Source organism: Rhineura floridana, chromosome 3 (assembly GCF_030035675.1).
Source record: "Rhineura floridana isolate rRhiFlo1 chromosome 3, rRhiFlo1.hap2, whole genome shotgun sequence".
Classification (NCBI taxonomy): domain Eukaryota; kingdom Metazoa; phylum Chordata; class Lepidosauria; order Squamata; family Rhineuridae; genus Rhineura; species Rhineura floridana.
The window spans coordinates 17499940-17515543 of NC_084482.1; the positions used below are offsets into that span (position 1 = coordinate 17499940).

A 15604-nucleotide genomic window follows, 5' to 3' on the forward strand; every position below is an offset into this window, starting at 1 on the left:
TGCCCAGTGCCCACCCACCCAATCTCCTCCCCTCCCCCTCCTCCTACCCTCCCTGCCCCTCCCCCGGGTCAGTGTTGGACTACAACCTGGGAGACCAGGGTTCAAATCCCCACAGAGCCATGAAGCTCACTGGGAGACCTTGGGCCAGTCACTGCCCCTCAGCCTCAGAAAAAGGCAATGGTAAAACCACTTCTGAATACCATTTATCATGAAAACCCTATTCATAGGGTTGCCATAAGTCGGGATCGACTTGAAGACAGTCCATGTCCATTTTCAAACATGATTGCACAGAAATAAATCCCACTGAACTCAAAAAGTATGCAAATGATCAAACCCACCCTCCCTTCTCCTCCCTCCTATCCCCTCCCTCTTGCCCCTTCCCTTCCCATTCCTTTGCCCCTCCCTCCCCATCCCTGTCCCCTGCCAATCTGCTTCTTCCCCTTCCTCTTCCCCTTCCTCCCCCTCCTCCCCATGGTCAGCTTTACCTATCTTAAGCATGATTGCACAGGAGTAAATACCAGTGAACTCTATAAGCATGCAAATGATCAAACCTGCCTTTCCATTCCTTCTCCTCTCCCTTCCTCCTCCCCTCTCCTCTTCTTTCTTCCTCCTCCCCTGCCCACTCCAGCCCTCCCTCCCTCCCCCAGTCAGTTTTACCTATCCTAAGCATGATTGCATGGGAGTAAATCCCACTGAACTCAATAAACATGCAAATGATCAAAACTGTCCTTCTCCTCCCCTCCCCTCCTGCCTGCTCCCATCCTCCTCCTGCCCTGTGCCCTTCCTCCCCTCCCTCTTCCTCCTCCTCTTCCTCCTCCTCTTCCCCTCCCAATCCCCTGTGCTCAGTTTCACCTATCCTAAGCATGATTGCAGGGGAGTAAATCCCACTGAACTCAATAAACATGCAAATGATGAATCTATTCTCAGCAAACTTGCACAGGATCCCATTTCTTACCTCCCAGATTAAAAAGCAGAGAAATTCACTAATAGGCAAAAAACCTTGCAGTTTAAGAACATACCTATAGCCCACAGCTATTCTATCAAACTTTAAAAAGCAGGGAAATTGGGCAGCTATAGTGAATGCACCAGGGGAGCAGGAGACCTGACCTCCTCTCTGAGATAATGGACTGCCCTACAAATTTGTCAAAATGCAAACACAATTCAGGTTGGTCTTTCACAGTCCAATCCACTTCCTGTGTGGCTTGGAAGAATTTGGTAACATGTGCTTCTGAGCATATACTGAGTGGTGGCAACACCTGCAATCAGCCCAAATAATAGAAAGAAGACATGTGCTGTGCTGATCTTGTTTTAGCAGGGAGGAAGCAACGTTATTAAGACAGTTGATATAGTTCAGATAGTCACTTTAAATATGTCTGATTTACTTTGCAATTTTAGTAAAGCTTCCTATAGGAAATAATTTCCTTTTTTTCCTATTTCTATGAATATGTGAAGTACAGCAACACTTTACAAAATTTACACTAAAAAACTTCAAAAATAATTGTGGAATAATGGCACTGACTATTCTGCAGAATAGACTTCAGAGGACATTGGGAGTGTCTCAGTTTGCACAAGATAAAACAGTAGGAGGTGAAATATATTCTAGCAAAATTCTAGGTGTGCTCTATGTTTTTAATTGACCCTGCCACCTTGGCTTAAATGAAGTGGTTTAAACATAGCAGGCTGAAAACATGCATCGTCTTTTTTCCAACAGCTAGAGTCATTGCTGAAGTAGCAACATATTGTAATCAGTCTGATTTTACATCAAACTGCAGTTTCAGATTCCACTGTTAATGCACCCAAAATAGAAATAGAGCTTAACCTCCAGTTTGAAACACAAAAGGCTGTCTTCACCATCATATGACATTGACCAATAAAAAGGCTTTGAAATTAATAAAAATAAATTTGACACAGATTTCTAGGATGAATAATGAGAGAAATAAAATTTTCTAGGTTAGATTCTCTGTAGAAACTTTAGTAACACAGAAAAGAAGCAAAGTAAGAAGAACACCAACAAACATGCAAAAATATAATTCTCCATCTTTGGAGATGGCAGGTGTTGCCACCACTCACCATATGCTCAGAGGCACATGTTACCAAATTCTTCCAGGCTACACAGCAAATGGATTGGACTGTGAAAGACCAATCCAAATTGTGTTTGCATTTTGACAAATTTGTAGGGTAGTACAATATCTCAGAGAGGAGGTCAGGTCTCCTGCTCCCCTGGTGCATTCACTACCCAATTTCCCTGCTTTTTAAATTTTGATAGAAATATCTGTGGGCTATAGGTATGTTCTTAAACCGCAAGGTTTTTTGCCTATTAGTGAATATAGATTAAACAAGTAGGGTGATAAAATACACCCCTGTCTCACACCCTTTCTGGCTGGGAACCAATCAGTTTCTTCATATTCTGTCCTTACAGTAGCCTCTTGTCCAGAATATAGGTTGCGCATCAGGACAATCAGATGCTGTGGCACCCCCATTTCTTTTAAAGCATTCCATAGTTTTTCATGATCTACACAATCAAAGGCTTTGCCGTAATGTATAAAGTACAGGGTGATTTTCTTCTGAAATTCCTTGGTCCGTTCCATTATCCAACGTATGTTTGTGATATGATCTGTGGTACCTCTTCCTTTTCTAAATCCAGCTTGGACATCTGGCATTTCTCCCTCCACATATGGTAAGAGCCTTTGTATTAGAATCTTGAGCATTCCTTTACTTGCATGAGTAATGCTCAAGATTCTACAATGAAGGCTCTTACCATATACGGAGCAAAAAATTCCAGATGTCCAAGCTGGATTTAAAATCAACTCATTTGAAATGTAGCATTGGAGGAGAGCTTTGTGGATACCATGGACGGCGAAAAAGACAAATAATTGAGTGTTAGAACAAATTAAACCAGAACTATCACTAGAAGCTAAAAGGATAAAACTGAGGTTATCATACTGTGGACACATAATTCACTAGATAATGTCACATAATTCAACATGATTCACTGGAAAAGACAATAATGCTGGGAAAAACAGAAGGGAGTAGAAAAAGAGGAAGGCTAAACAAGAGATGGATAGATTCCATAAAGGAAGCCACACACCTGTACTTACAAGATCTCAACAGGGTGGTGTAGTGGTTAAGGTGTTGGACTATGACCTGGGAGACCAGGGTTCAAATCCCCACATAGCCATGAAGCTCACTGGGTGACCTTGGGCCAGTCATTGCCTCTCAGCCTCATGAAAACCCTATTCATAGGGTCGCCATAAGTCGGAATCGACTTGAAGGCAGTACATAACATGTTATTGGAGGTCGCTGATTCACAGGGTCGCCATAAGATGAAATCGACTTGAAGGCACATAACAACAGTGGGATATGAAGGCAATAGTTTGATAATTATTGCATTCCCTGGGATTCCCTTTCTTTGGAATTGGGATACATATTGAACGCTTCCAGTCTGTGGGCCATTGTTTAGTTTTCCATATTTGTTGACAATTGTTTGTCAAAATTTGGACAGCTTCAGTCTCAGTAGCTTGTAGCAACTCTATAGGTATGCCATCTGTTCCTGGTGATTTGTTTTTTCCAAGTATTTTAAGAGCAGCTTTCACCTCACATTCGAAAATTTCTGGTTCTTCATCATACAGTTCCTCCATGAATGAATCTGTCATCTTTGCTTTTATTTAAAATAGTTTTTCAGTGTATTGCTTCCATCTTCCTTTTATTTCATCTAGGTCAGTCAATGTATTCCCTACTCTTGTTTTAAATGTCCCTTTAATTTCTCTAATCTTTTGGAATGGGTCTCTTGTTCTACCTTTTTTGTTGTCCTCTTCTGTTTCTGTATAATAACTACTGTAATCACTCTCTTTGTCCCTACATATTAGCCGCTGTATTATTGCATTTAGGGTTCTGACCGTGTTTCTGTCTCCTTTTGCTTTTGCTTTCCTTCTCTCCTTAACCATTTTAAGAGTTTCGTCAGTCATCCATTGAGGTCTTTCTCTCTTTTTAACTAGAGGTATTGTCTTTTTGCATTCTTCCCTGATCATGTCTCTGACTTCAATCCATAGTTCTTCTGGTTCTCTGTCAACTAAGTTTAAAGCCTCAAACCTGTTCCTTATTTGATCTTTATATTCTTCTGGGATGTTATTTAAATTGTATTTTGGCATTATGATTGTTTTTTCATTCTTCTTTAGCTTTACTCTGATTTTCGATACCACCAGTTCATGATCTGTACCGCAGTCAGTTTCTGGTCTTGTTTTCACAGAAAGTATGGAGCTTCTCCATCTTCTGCTACCAATTATATAACCAATTTGATTCCTATATTGACCATTTGGAGATGTCCACATGTACAGTCATCTTTTCAGTTGCCCAAAAAATGTATTTGCAAGAAACAAATTATTGGCTTCACAGAATTCAGTGTCTTTCTCCTGCTTCATTTCTATCTCCTAAGCCCCATTTCCCCACAATTCCTAGTTCTTCTCTGTTCCCTACTTTTGCATTCCAGTCCCCCATGATTATCAGCACATCTTGTTTTGGTGTGTGATCAATTTCTTCCTGTGCTTCTGCATAAAATCTCTCCAATTCCCCTTCTGCTGTGTTTGCCATTGGAGCATAGACTTGTATGATGGTTATGCTAATAGGTTTCCCGTTAAATCTCATTAATATCACTCTTTCAGACCTTGCGTTATAGCTCTTGCTTTTGCTACATCATGTTTGCTACATCACTAATAAAGCAACCCCATTTCTTCTTAATTTCTCATTTCCTGCACAAAATGTTTTGTAGTTGCCTGATTGAAAATGTCCCATTCCCGTCCATTGTAATTCGCTCACGCCAAGTATTGTAATGTTGATGCGTTCCATTTCTTGCTTGACAATGTCTAACTTTCCCTGGTTCATGCTTCTCACATTCCATGTTCCTATTGTGTACATCATACAACTCCAGACTCTCCTTTCGCATCTGTGCGTATCAGCCTCTGGGCTTCCATTCAGCTTTGAACCAGTGGTGTCATTAGTCACAGCACTACTCGTACTTGTCCATTGTTCTTCTGCAGTAGCTCACTGCCATCTGACCTGGAGGTCTCATCTTCCAGCACTATCTCATGTTGCATGTTGCATGTTCATAGGGTTTTCATGGTAAAAGATATTCAGAGGTGGTTTACCATTGCCTTCCTCTGTGTTTGGATGCATTTTAGTCTGGTGTCTCAGCTTTGACCATTCTGCCTTGGGTGACCCTGCTAGGAGTCTAGCCTCTTGGTCTAGACCCCTGATGGCATTGCTCTCAGCTTCTTCGACACTCTCAAACCCCCTCACCACGTTAAGGTGTACACACTAGAGGAGGCCCACCTACATGGATGAATATGTGCTCATACCCTCACACACTGCTACACAGATACAGATACAGATACACATACTTTAAAACTGGTTCTCAAATACCTCTGAGGACTGGAGAGAAGAATATATTATTTGTTATGGGAACAACCCATTATATCAAGGGGAGCTGATACAGTGTCCTCCAGAGATTGTGAACTTCAGCTCCCATCAACCGCAGTCAGCATGGCCCCAATGATCAAGGATGATGGGAGTAATATTCCAGCAACATCTGGGGGGCACCACATTGGCTACAGTACATGTTCACAACAACCGCACCACAATGTACACTGTTGCAGCACTGCTGGTTACAATTCTGCGGACTTGTTTTGACTTTTCCAAGGTCCCATTTGAAAATTATGAACAAGTGTGCCATGATGTCAACTCTGCAATACCTCTAAAAACCCATCATCTGCCCACCTATGATAGTATTACAGGGATTAGGAAAATCACCTCGGATCAGTCCTTTTTCCTGTAAACTCTGCAGTGGCGGCCGTTTGGCAATGAACCGTCTCAGCTTGCTCTTGACCCGTTTCTTGTAGGCTCTGTTGGGACTGGAGGGTGCTAGAATGAGGGGCAGGGAGAAGAGGAAGAAGCAGTTAAGGTAGCTGCTGCAGTATGTGAAGTTCAGTTCCCCCTCTCCTACCGAGGCAAAGCGGCTTTGCTTTTGAGCAACTCTCTAACATTCCCCACTCCCAGTCCCAGATCTGCTCTGCCCATATGCATACCTGCCTGCGCCTCACTCTTCAGGGTGCCCAGCTCCTCCTCCTCATCAGCACTGAGGTCTACAAGTTCAGCACTGTTTGACCGGCAGAGTGGATACAGAAGTGGCTCATCCAGAGGATTCTCTTGATCCTGCAGTGTGGAAAGGAAGCAGATTTAAGCCAGTGAGGAGAGGAGTGGATGGGTAGAGATGGAACAACGTAGGCAAACATGCTTAATTTTTCCATAATTTGTTCCACTTGCAAAATGTGATGTTTCTTTGGGACAGAGCCATAGGTTGGACTGGCCAGTGACTTGCCACGGTGATGCAACCTTGACCCACACAACCTTTCTGTTGCTATTTCAGAATGTTCAGCAATATAGAGAGTGAGCTTTGACCCTCTCCTTTAATTCCAGCCTTGCTCAATCACATTTTAGCTTTGCAACTAACCCCTTTATGTCCTGGGTCTGGAAAGCAGAAAGAGCTTTGGCCCATTAAGAGGGTCTGAGATGCCATTGGCCTTCCCTGGTTTTCACCTTCTGTCATGTATCAGTTCTCAGATACCTTGGGTCATCTCTCTAAAGGAGAGAAGATATATCAATTGCTCCTGCTGGCCTTCCTCATTCCCCAGGTCTGCCCAAGATAATCACCCTCCTTTTGAGGAACACGACTTGCCATCTGATGCCACCCTTGAGACTGGGAGTTCAGACCCCTCCAGCAAATAATGAAAACCTGCAGATGAACCATCTCAATAACCACTCACCTCATTCTTTTGTAGTTTCCTGGCTGAGGCCACTCAGCTATGTTGAAGAGCATGGCTCCAAGCCAGGTGCTTGGATAAGAAGATAAGGGGTGGGACATGAACAGTCAACAGGCCAGCACCGCTACTTAAGAGCTTAGCTTGGCTCTGCACCTTGTGAGACCAACCTATGCATTCTCTTGGAACATTTTTAAAGTCTTGTAGAGCAAGAGTACATAAGAACATCAAGAACAGCCTGGTGGATCAGGCCAGTGGCCCATCTAGTCCAGCATCCTGTTCTCACAGTGGCCATCCAGATGCCCATGGGAAGCCTGCAAGAGTACATGTGACCCTCTAGACGTTGGACTCCAACTACCATCAGCCCCAACCAGCTTGGCCAATGGTTAAGGACTATGGGAACTGTAGTACTGCAACATCTGAAGAGCCACAGGTTAGCCACCTGTGCTGTAGAACCTGCCATCTGAGCAACTCCTGTTGGTCACCTCCAATGTTTCAAGCAGGGATGTATCAGTGTAATCCTGGTCTATGTCAGTTTCACATGTGTCTATTCATAAGTCCTATTTCCACACCAACCTGCATTTTCTTTTAAAAAATCACACAAAAATTCACATTTTAATGTGTTTTTTCCACAAAATATGTATTTTTATATGCATTTTACCCACCATGTGCATTTTTGTACACATTTGAACATAGAATACACATTTCAGTACATTTTGTGAGCTGAGAACTATATTGCAAAATTCAGAGAAGTGCAAGAAAAATAAATCCAAATAACTGCATTCCGATCCATGTTTTAGTCCAGGAAGGAAGTGCAAACAAGGTTGGTTTGCTAAAAAGAGTGGACTGAACAAAACCTCAGGCATGCCTAGTTTTGAGGAGGAGGAGGAATTGGGGGCAGCTTAAGCCTTTGGGAATGCCTCACTCACCAGCCTACGGATGACCCCTTTGATAGCCTGGTACCAATCTTGGCTGACAGCCTCACTGTCTGATTGCAGGAGATACTCATTGCCAGTCACAGTGCGGAACTAAGAAGGACAAAAGAAAAGAGATGAGGCCAGGTTGGATTAGGCAAAGGTGCCATGTAACCCTGTGTTTTTCTAGAAGACATTAATTTCAAGGGAAAACTGCAGGACACAAGGAGAGCCCTGCTAGATCACATCAGAGGACCACCTTGTCCAGCACCCTAACATAAGAAAAGCCCTGCTGGATCAGGCCCTGTCTAGTCTAGCATCCTGTTCTCACAGTGGCCATCCAGATCCTTATGGAAAGCCCACAACTAGAATTTGAGTACAACAGCACTTTCCCCACTTTAAATTTCCAGCAACTGGCATTCAAAGGCATATTGCCTCCTGCACTGGAACACAGCCATCATGGCTAGTAGCTACTGATAGCCTGATCCTTCATGATTTATGAAATCCTCTTTCTTACATTGGCCAACCAGATGCCATTTGGGAAGTCCACAAGTAGCAAGAGTACTCTCCCACTGCCTCTAATCCTGAAGGGAGAATTCAGTCATTCGTGAAGAACTGACTAGCTCTTGAGAATGTGGCACCTCATGCCTGTGGCTACCTTTGAGCAGGGTCTTGAGGGCTGGGGTGGGGTGGAGGAGAGATTCTCAGCATCCACTTTCAGGAGATCCAATCCACCAGTCTGGAAATTTCCCCCTCCTTTCTTCACTGCCAGTAACCCCTACTTTAGGTCTCTCCCCATCCTAAGCCCAACACAGGACCACTAAGGTTCAAGTCTGTGTTGTTGTCTAAGAACAGCAAACAAACCCACAGTAGAAGTGAAACCGTTTCAATGACATCTGACCCCATGTATCCCCCAGGTCAAGGTGGGCTAGATCCATTCCCTAATCATTCACATGCTTACATGGATGACATTCCGTTTGCTGGACAAGTCCCTGGCCCAGTCAATGCGGGCACCACGCAAATCCACGCTGCTTTCAGGCCGGCTACCGGCTGGAGTCTGCAGGAAGAAAGGAGAAGGAGTTAGGTCAACTACCCGGACATAGACTGGCTGCACATGTGTTCCAGTCATGACAAAGAAGCAAAGTTTCTAGATATTCTAAATGACTATTCCCTAGACCAGTTGGTCATGGAACCGACCAGAGGGACGGCAACCCTGAACTTAATCCTCAGTGGGGACCGGGACCTGGTGCGAGATGTCAGTGTTGTCGAACCGATTGGGAGCAGTGACCACAGTGCTATTAAATTAAACATACATGTAAATGGCCAATTGCCAAGAAAATCCAACACGGTCACATTTGACTTCAAAAGAGGAAACTTCACAAAAATGAGGGGATTGGTAAAAAGAAAGCTGAAAAACAAAGTCCAGAGGGTCACATCACTCGAAAATGCTTGGAAGTTGTTTAAAAACACTATATTAGAAGCTCAACTGGAGTGCATACCGCAGATCAGAAAAGGTACCGCCAGGGCCAAGAAGATGCCAGCATGGTTAACGAGCAAAGTCAAGGAAGCTCTTAGAGGCAAAAAGTCTTCCTTCAGAAAATGGAAGTCTTGTCCGAATGAAGAAAATAAAAAAGAACACAAACTCTGGCAAAAGAAATGCAAGAAGACAATAAGGGATGCTAAAAAAGAATTTGAGGAGCACATTGCTAAGAACATAAAAACCAACAACAAAAAATTCTATAAATACATTCAAAGCAGGAGACCATCTAGGGAGGCGATTGGACCCTTGGATGATAAGGGAGTCAAAGGCGTACTAAAGAACGTTAAGGAGATTGCAGAGAAGCTAAATGAATTCTTTGCATCTGTCTTCACAGTGGAAGATATAGGGCAGATCCCTGAACCTGAACTAACATTTGCAGGAAGGGATTCTGAGGAACTGAGACAAATAGTGGTAACGAGAGAGGAAGTTCTAGGCTTAATGGACAATATAAAAACTGACAAATCACCGGGCCCGGATGGCATCCACCCGAGAGTTCTCAAAGAACTCAAATGTGAAATTGCTGATCTGCTAACTAAAATATGTAACTTGTCCCTCGGGTCCTCCTCCGTGCCTAAGGACTGGAAAGTGGCAAATGTAACACCAATCTTCAAAAAGGGATCCAGAGGGGATCCCGGAAATTACAGGCCAGTTAGCTTAACTTCTGTCCCTGGAAAACTGGTAGAAAGTATGATTAAAGCTAGATTAACTAAGCACATAGAAGAACAAGCCTTGCTGAAGCAGAGCCAGCATGGCTTCTGCAAGGGAAAGTCCTGTCTCAGTAACCTACTAGAATTCTTTGAGAGTGTCAACAAGCATATAGATAGAGGTGATCCAGTGGACATAGTGTACTTAGACTTTCAAAAAGCGTTTGACAAGGTACCTCACCAAAGACTTCTGAGGAAGCTTAGCAGTCATGGAATAAGAGGAGAGGTCCTCTTGTGGATAAGGAATTGGTTAAGAAGCAGAAAGCAGAGAGTAGGAATAAACGGACAGTTCTCCCAATGGAGGGCTGTAGAAAGTGGAGTCCCTCAAGGATCGGTATTGGGACCTGTACTTTTCAACTTGTTCATTAATGACCTAGAATTAGGAGTGAGCAGTGAAGTGGCCAAGTTTGCTGACGACACTAAATTGTTCAGGGTTGTTAAAACAAAAAGGGATTGTGAAGAGCTCCAAAAAGACCTCTCCAAACTGAGTGAATGGGAGGAAAAATGGCAAATGCAATTCAATATAAACAAGTGTAAAATTATGCATATTGGAGCAAAAAATCTGAATTTCACATATACGCTCATGGGGTCTGAACTGGCAATGACCGACCAGGAGAGAGACCTCGGGGTTGTAGTGGACAGCACGATGAAAATGTCGACCCAGTGTGCAGCAGCTGTGAAAAAGGCAAATTCCATGCTAGGGATAATTAGGAAAGGTATTGAAAATAAAAAAGCCGATATCATAATGCCGTTGTATAAATCTATGGTGCGGCCGCATTTGGAATACTGTGTACAGTTCTGGTCGCCTCATCTCAAAAAGGATATTATAGAGTTGGAAAAGGTTCAGAAGAGGGCAACCAGAATGATCAAGGGGATGGAGCGACTCCCTTACGAGGAAAGGTTGCAGCATTTGGGGCTTTTTAGTTTAGAGAAAAGGCGGGTCAGAGGAGACATGATAGAAGTGTATAAAATTATGCATGGCATTGAGAAAGTGGATAGAGAAAAGTTCTTCTCCCTCTCTCATAATACTAGAACTCGTGGACATTCAAAGAAGCTGAATGTTGGAAGATTCAGGACAGACAAAAGGAAGTACTTCTTTACTTAGCGCATAGTTAAACTATGGAATTTGCTCCCACAAGATGCAGTAATGGCCACCAGCTTGGATGGCTTTAAAAGAAGATTAGACCAATTCATGGAGGACAGGGCTATCAATGGCTACTAGCCGTGATGGCTGTGCTGTGCCACCCTAGTCAGAGGCAGCATGCTTCTGAAAACCAGTTGCCGGAAGCCTCAGGAGGGGAGAGTGTTCTTGCACTCGGGTCCTGCTTGCGGGCTTCCCCCAGGCACCTGGTTGGCCACTGTGAGAACAGGATGCTGGACTAGATGGGCCACTGGCCTGATCCAGCAGGCTCTTCTTATGTTCTTATGTCAGGGGTTCCCAGACTGTGGTCCACAAGCTTCATTCGGGTGGTCCATGATATGTCTGCGGATTGGTGGTTGAAGGCAGGAGACAGCATTGCATTAACTGTTAACCTGTTCTGGCCCGCTTGCACTGGTTGCCAATATGTTTCCGGGCCAGATTCAAAGTGTTGGTATTGACCTATAAAGCCTTATACGGTGTGGGACCACGATACCTGGCGGAACGCCTCTTCCGATATGAACCGGCCCGTACACTACGTTCTGCTACGAAGGCCCTCCTCTGGGTTCCAACTCATAGGGAGGCCCAGAGGGTGGTGACAAGATCTAGGGCCTTCTCAGTGGTGGCCCCCGAACTATGGAACAGTCTCCCTGAGGAAGTACGCCTGGCGCCGACTTTGCTTTCTTTTCGGCGCCAGGTCAAAACCTTCCTATTCTCTGAAGCATTTTAAGCTAAATTGATTTACTTTAAAAATTGTTATTGTATTTGATTTTTGACTGTATTACTAGTATTATTCTGTTATTTATTGTATTGTTATGCTATTTTTATGTTCACCGCCCAGAGAGCTATCGCTAGTCGGGCGGTATATAAACCTAATAAATAAATAAATAATAAATATAACTCTTTGCATTTATTTTTAATTATGTTTTATTGCTTCTTTTATTTCTTCTAGTGTATTTTATTGTATTATAATTTGAATTCTATGGAACTCAAACTAATAAAATAAAATACAATATCTAAGAAACAAAAAAGCAATAAAAATACAATTAAAAATCATACAGCATTTAGCAGAGTGCATTGCAATTGCTATGACAAGCAGAAAAATCTTTAAAATCATCCGACAAGACCCTAAGCAATTTTCAAGTGGTCCATGGGGAAGAAAGCTTGGGAACCACTGAGTTAGGTGGTTCTCCATAACTTCAGTGTACACTGTGACAAGCTGAGAAATGGACACAGGCGGTTTCTGGTGTCATGCGCAATCTGTGCTTCCTTCCTCATTCATTTTCCACATCAACCTCTATGGGCTCCACTCACCCAAGCAGCTGCCACCTTGGGGTCCTTATAGAACATGAGGCTGTTCCCAGCCAACACCAGCCACGAGGATGCCCAGCACTTTCTGGTGGGGTAATGAGAGAAGCAGGGTGAGAATCTCTGAGGATAAAGCTGCCACCACATATATTCCATGCACATACAGTCATTTCAAAATAAATGCTCCCACATTCAGGCATGCTACATGGGTAGCATTTTTTGCTTGGAATAAGCACTGTAGTTACGTAAATTACCCCACCTCGAAATTACGTTGACAGAAGCACCAGCAGTGCCACTGGTGAGCAATCTCTGCTGGAATGGCACATGTTCAATAAGTGGATTTTCTGCATTGTCAGACTGCGTGCAAGAGACATCATTTTGTCTTGGTCTGATGGAGTCATCCCCAGAACCCACTTTATTCATTCAGACTGTTCTTCCCTTCCTGGCTTTGAAATTATAGGCTGGTGGCAATGAAAACAGCCAAGTCTGAGCCTGAGGGAAGGAGAAATAATTCCCCCTAGATCAGGGCTGAAGAACCTAGACCCCGTCAGCCCCAGCCAGCATAGCCAATCGTCGGGGTGATGGGAGCTGCACTCCAGCAACATCTGGAAGGCCACAGGGTCCCCACCCCTGCCTTAAGAAGTGTACTCTTATTGCACAACCCACTTTCTGGAGACATTGAGCTGCAGCTGAGACACATCGTGAACTAATCACATACACAACACATGCAATCATCACCATGAGAGTATATCCACTGTCTCACATGCCAGTCTTCTTCAGAAACTCCAAACGCCACATCCCATCCTTGCCCCCCCAGCTCGCTTCCCCTGCCCCGTCAAGTTTCTCTCCCTTATGGAAAGAACCCAGGCTCCGTTCTGCATTATTTCCTTCTAGTGTTGCCAGGCCCCTTCCTGATCTGTGACAGTCACTGAGAAAAGGCTGTTATCCACTGACGGCCCCTCCCAGCCCCCTTGTCCATTCATGGCCAGGACATTGCTTGTCAAAATCCCTTCAGCTGTGAAGTGCTATCCAGCCGGAACTGAGGAGACAGCCAGGTTAGCACAAGGGCTAGAGAACCAAGGGCTTCCTCGATTCCACCAGAAGGGATGGGGGAGCCAAGCACCCCCCTTCAAATACCTCCCCACCACACTGTGCGCACCTGAGTTTTCGGCCTCCTTCTGCAATCTTAGTTTTGTTCAGCCGTCCCGTTTTCTCCACCATCTGCAGCAAAGAAGGATCACCAACAGCAAGCACCTTGAGCATTTCCCCCCCACACACTTCTTTTCTGGTCTGCAGGACACTCCCCACAGCCTCTGCTCTCTGCAGACCTTAATCTTTATCTCTCCCATTACATATCAGAACCGGCGCCGTCTCGGCTGCCTTTTCAGTGCCTTCCTTTTTCAACAAGCCCTTTTAAGAGGCCATTTTTATCCCATTCTGTACCTGTGCTGGATTTAAAATTGTTCGTATATATGCTTTTGTTGCCGATGGGTTGTTGTTTTTCTAACTGTTAAACCCCTTTGGAATGTTTTGCGGAAAGCAAATGGGACTCGCCCACTGAAAAGAGGGGGCGCAGGAAGACAAGCAGCTAGGGGCCTGGGGAGCTGGCTGGTATATCGGTTCTCAGCAGAGATGGGGAAGAAACAGAGGAAGTGTATACCCGGAGGGGCAGGTGGAAGTGGCAGCTACTAGGAACAGGTCTTGAGATGAACATCTTTGAAAGAAGAACTACAAACTCCTCTTCCTGTCCCAGGCACTCACACACCAGGGGCAAAGGCAGCCAACGTGGTGCCCTTCAGGCGTTGTTGGATTACACCTTCCATTCATCTTTGGCCATTGGGGCTGGTGAGAACTGGAGTCCGGCAACATTCAGAGGCCATCACGTTGGCTACCTCTGGCTTAGGGATCTCTCCCCAGCTGACACCCACTCTGCAACACTTTTCTTCGCAAAGGATTCTGGTCCTTATAGCCCCTTTGCTTTATTCACCCTCCAAGCCCCATAATCGGTAGCACGCTGTGCTCTCCTTCTTCATTGTCCTGTTTCGTTGTTGTCTTTTTGGTAGCCCTCCTCTGATTGGGCAGTACTTTTGACTTTAGCCAGATCAGATGAGGAAAAGGAGGAGTGGCAAATTCCCTCCTCAAAACTAAAAAAGTTGCCCGCTTGGCATGGGCCATCCCAAACTTTGGGCGCTATGCAGGGAACAAGAGCTCCCTGCACCAGCTCCTTTCAGGGAGTGGTGACAGGGAGGGCCCCATCATGGGATGGAGAGTATTTGTTTAAATCAACTATATTTATATCCAGCATTTCCTCCAGGGAGCTCAAGGTAGGTGGTCCCCTCCCATTCATCCTCACAACAACCCTGTGAGGTAGGTTAGGCTGACTGGCCCATGGTCAGCCAGTGAGCTTCAGGACTGAGTAGGGGATTTCCCTGATCCTAGTCAGACACTCTAACCCATCACACCACACTACCTGGCTCTCAGCAACAGGCTGTAACTTACATGCAGCAGGTCAGGGTTGTCTGAGGGAGAACCGTTGGCAGGGGCTGATGATGCAGGGTATTCTCCTAGCCAGGCCTCACAGCTATGTTGGGAAAGATTCCGCCGATGACTTCCCTGTAAGGAGAGACAGAGACAAAGGAAGAGGATTCCCCAACCACTTTTGTGTGTCTAATCTAGAGCCGGCCCTATCATTAGGCAGATTGAGATGACTGTCCGAGGCCTAGTGGGGTATAATGAAAGGGCAGCAAATGGCTAGTTATTTAATTTATTATGGGTGATATCTATTGTTAGTCAGTCTAAGACAGACCTACTCCATTCAATGGAGTTAAATCTATTGATTTCAATTGGTCTACTCTAAGTATGATGTAGTTGGGATTAGGCATGAGGGAGAATTCGATTCAGTTTGTATTTAAAGCCGAATTTATCAAATTCATACTTTCCAAAACAATATGAGAACGGAAACACAGCCATCCTCAAAATTCGAACTTATCCAAATTTTGCAGTGCAGCCCCCCAACCAACGTTTACAAAGATGTATAAGGGGAAGAAGGTGTGCGGAAAATTAATATATTGGTGGAAATAACATACAAAAATGCCTTATAAATACCTTGCAAAAATGTGTACATTAGTCAAAACTGCATACAAAAATATATTTATTAGGAGAAATTTGCACTAATGTTGAAGAATTTTCAT

The 15604-nt window shown here is 44.4% G+C and overlaps 1 protein-coding gene across 3 annotated transcripts in view; it reads right to left on the minus strand.

Annotated features, from left to right (window-relative positions):
* The window catches only part of ARHGAP9 (Rho GTPase activating protein 9), a 58456-nt gene that overhangs the window by 16611 nt on the left and 26241 nt on the right, over positions 1-15604 (minus strand). For all 3 annotated transcript variants that reach the window (XM_061614646.1, XM_061614645.1, XM_061614647.1), the window contains 7 exons: positions 14913-15026; positions 13573-13634; positions 12420-12501; positions 8685-8780; positions 7739-7837; positions 6078-6204; positions 5803-5913 (listed from right to left, as the gene is read on the minus strand). In XM_061614646.1, the coding sequence (XP_061470630.1) occupies positions 5803-5913; positions 6078-6204; positions 7739-7837; positions 8685-8780; positions 12420-12501; positions 13573-13634; positions 14913-15026 (691 nt within the window). The remainder of the gene's footprint in view (positions 1-5802; positions 5914-6077; positions 6205-7738; positions 7838-8684; positions 8781-12419; positions 12502-13572; positions 13635-14912; positions 15027-15604) is intronic.